Consider the following 2,956-nt stretch of genomic DNA (forward strand, 5'->3'; position numbering starts at 1 on the left):
CATCGAAACTCTACAGATTTCCACAGACGAGTACCCAACTTCGGATGAATTGTCTCTTCCTTCTTCAATCCAGTCAATGCCTTCGTCTTTATTGAAATTTATTTCATGGTTACTTGATGATATTGCATACAACCAAGCATATTCACAAGAAGTGGCACCCGATAAATTGCGTAAATGCTTTGCAATTGTTGAGTCTATTGTTTCTGTGGCCAAAAACAGTTTTACTCCTTTTCATTTAGGATTGGCCTTACAAGTGTATCATGAGTTTGGTTCGAAACACCTTGTTGAAACATTGAACGCCAATGGATTTTGTGCTTCGTATAGTGAAGTTCGAAGGTATCTAACAAGTGTTGCCAATCATGAAATTGAGCGAATCCAAGATGGTGTGTACGTTCCTTATAATGTTTCTCATGTTGCAAATGGTGGAGGTCTTGTTCAAGAAGGTGCCGATAACATTGATTTAAATACAGAAACAATAGATGGAAAAAACACATTTCATTCAACCAAAAGAAACGTGTGACATCTCTATCCTGTGTCTCTAGTCCCACGTTCAAGAACGCCTTCTCTACATCAGTAGTAACGGCAAATTGGTGTAAACGAAATCTTAAAAGAATGCCGACTAAGTCATTTAAATTGGGTGGAGTAGTCATCAAACAATCATTAAGACTAGACGATTCTGGTGTTGCTTTACAACTGCAATCGAATACGACCCTGATTGGTGTTGTTGTTGAATCTTTTCTCACAGCATGATGCGGAATATAGTGTATTTTGCTCTTTTCATCGGCCTCATTAGTAATATCTACTTTCTCTATGAAGCCCCTTTTCTCCTGCTCAGCCATTATTTCTCCATATTTTTCCAGTAGTTTGGGTTCTTTGCTAAGTCTTCTTACTACACTTTCCGTCCTTCGTTGTGCAATGGCTTTATTTGTCGGTAACGTAGGGTGATCCTCTTTCCATGGTAACGTTACAAAATATCTGTTGTCATGGTAACGAATTTGTTTCTCTTCATAAGTCTTTTGAATATCCATCTGTTCTTCTAACTTTGAAGTGTCAATTTTCTCGGTAGCCAGTGACTCTATTTTCCAAAATTTCTCCAAGTCGTACTCATCGGTTTTTGTTGCGATCATCACGTTCATCATTTAAGCTCTCTTGTATCCATCTGTGTCAGAGTTGTGTGAATGTAGCGTTCCAGACAACAGGTATCCGATTTTTGATTGAACAGCTGTCGGTCCTTCGCCTCGGATAATATCATTCTGAACAATTGACCAGAAGTAATCAGCTCCAATTAGAATAGAAATTTCAAAGTTTTCATCTGCTGTTACTGGGTGAGCTAATTCGATTCCTGACAAATATGTAAGTTTTGCTGCTTGGCGTACATAGGTTCTCATCGGTACTGCGATCTCTGGAACGATCAAGACTCGAATCGGAAGTTTACCCTCTGTAGTTATGAGATATACCAATCCTGTACTCAAATGGCGAATTTTAGTACTATTTGCATTGTCTCCAAATCCGGATAGGTTAACGCTTTCAGTTCCAGTAGGTTTGAGTTTCAATTTTTCGGCTAATTCCTCTGTGATAAATGAGCGCTGTGCGCCTTCGTCAAACAATATTTTTGCATCAAGTATTTCATGTTCTGCACTTACTGGGTTAATTGCTGTCTTCAAAAGTACACGATCTGTCGATTGCGAGTGTAAAACAGTGTCTGGTTCCTCCGCGTTGTGTTGAATTGTGCCTACGGTTATATCCCCTGTTGGTTTGTTGTCTTCATTTGTTTTAACATTGTCTTTGCAAATGCTGGTGATGACGTTTGTGACACTTGTTGCAAGTTTTTGTAGATTTACATGCGGACAAGCTATGGTGTCCTAGACAGTTAAAGCATAAACGATCTTGTTTCACGATTGACATCCGGCCATTGTAATCAGATACTTTAGTGCAATTAACAGACGAGTGTGGCTCCTTACAGTACGCACAGAGTGGCTTGGGTTTAGTGTTAGTTGCGTTTGTATTCTTGTTACCTCTATTTCGATTACTATAATTTGTATTTGTCAGAAAGGCGGCGGTAGCTGTAGGGTGTTCTAACTGTTCTGAAGTTTTGCCTGCATCCATAATATAAAGTTCATCGAAAATTCCACGGCGTAATTCATTCAGTTGTAAATCTGTAGATCTATATTGTCTGGCAAGATTTCTGCGGATTTCACCGGGTAGTTTGTTCATAATAATGGGCACTAAAAACGCTCCATATGTGTCTTCACTTTGACCTAATGACTCCAATCCTCTAATGTGTATCTCAATTTCATCGTAGTAGTTTTTCATGCTAGATATCGTGTATTTAGGGGCTGGTATATCAACTAGTGCTTGCATATACTTCTGTCTTATTACATGCGATTGTCCATATCTTTCTTGCAGTAAAGAAATAGCTTTCTCATAATTTGCATGTGTAAGCGCAAACCCTGTGACGGTTTTCAATGCCTCATCATGGAGTAGTGACTTCAAATAATTAAATTTCTGAACGTTTCTAAGAGTAGTGCTTTCGTGAACGGATGTCTCGTATGAATCCCAAAATGACTGCCACTGCATAATATTACCATCAAAGGTAGGAAGATTCAATTTGGGCAACTTGTTGTACTCATTTAATCTAGTGTTACTACGTGAAAACTGAGTTTCCGGTACACGGAAGTTTGAATTACATGTATTCTGTTTATTGTATATCTCGGGTTGATCATGAGCGGGTTGAGCATGAGCGGGCTGAGCAGAGGCGGGTTGAGCAGAGGCGGAATGTGAAGGGTCGCTATAACTGACAAAATCTTTTGCATTTGTACTGAGTGTGGATGTATTGACAAGAATGAGCTTTTGTATTTGCGTTATTTTTCCATCTAATGTGTAAGCATACTCATCTGAATCGACGATCTCGGCTTCTACTTCTCCTTCATCAAGATTTTCTAGAATGTCCTCATTA

General features: G+C 39.0%; 1 protein-coding gene across 1 annotated transcript; it reads right to left on the reverse strand.

Moving 5' to 3' along the window:
- Nucleotides 1–548: 548 nt before the first annotated feature.
- LOC139504572 (uncharacterized) lies at nucleotides 549–1,127 on the reverse strand (the record flags this gene model as incomplete). Its single annotated transcript, XM_071294653.1, has 1 exon — nucleotides 549–1,127. A coding segment is annotated over exon 1 (579 nt), but the record flags the coding sequence as incomplete, so codon positions are not given.
- Between the last annotated feature and the right edge of the window lie 1,829 nt (nucleotides 1,128–2,956).

This window comes from Mytilus edulis, unplaced genomic scaffold (assembly GCF_963676685.1).
Source record: "Mytilus edulis unplaced genomic scaffold, xbMytEdul2.2 SCAFFOLD_263, whole genome shotgun sequence".
In the NCBI taxonomy this organism is placed as follows: Eukaryota; Metazoa; Mollusca; class Bivalvia; order Mytilida; family Mytilidae; genus Mytilus; species Mytilus edulis.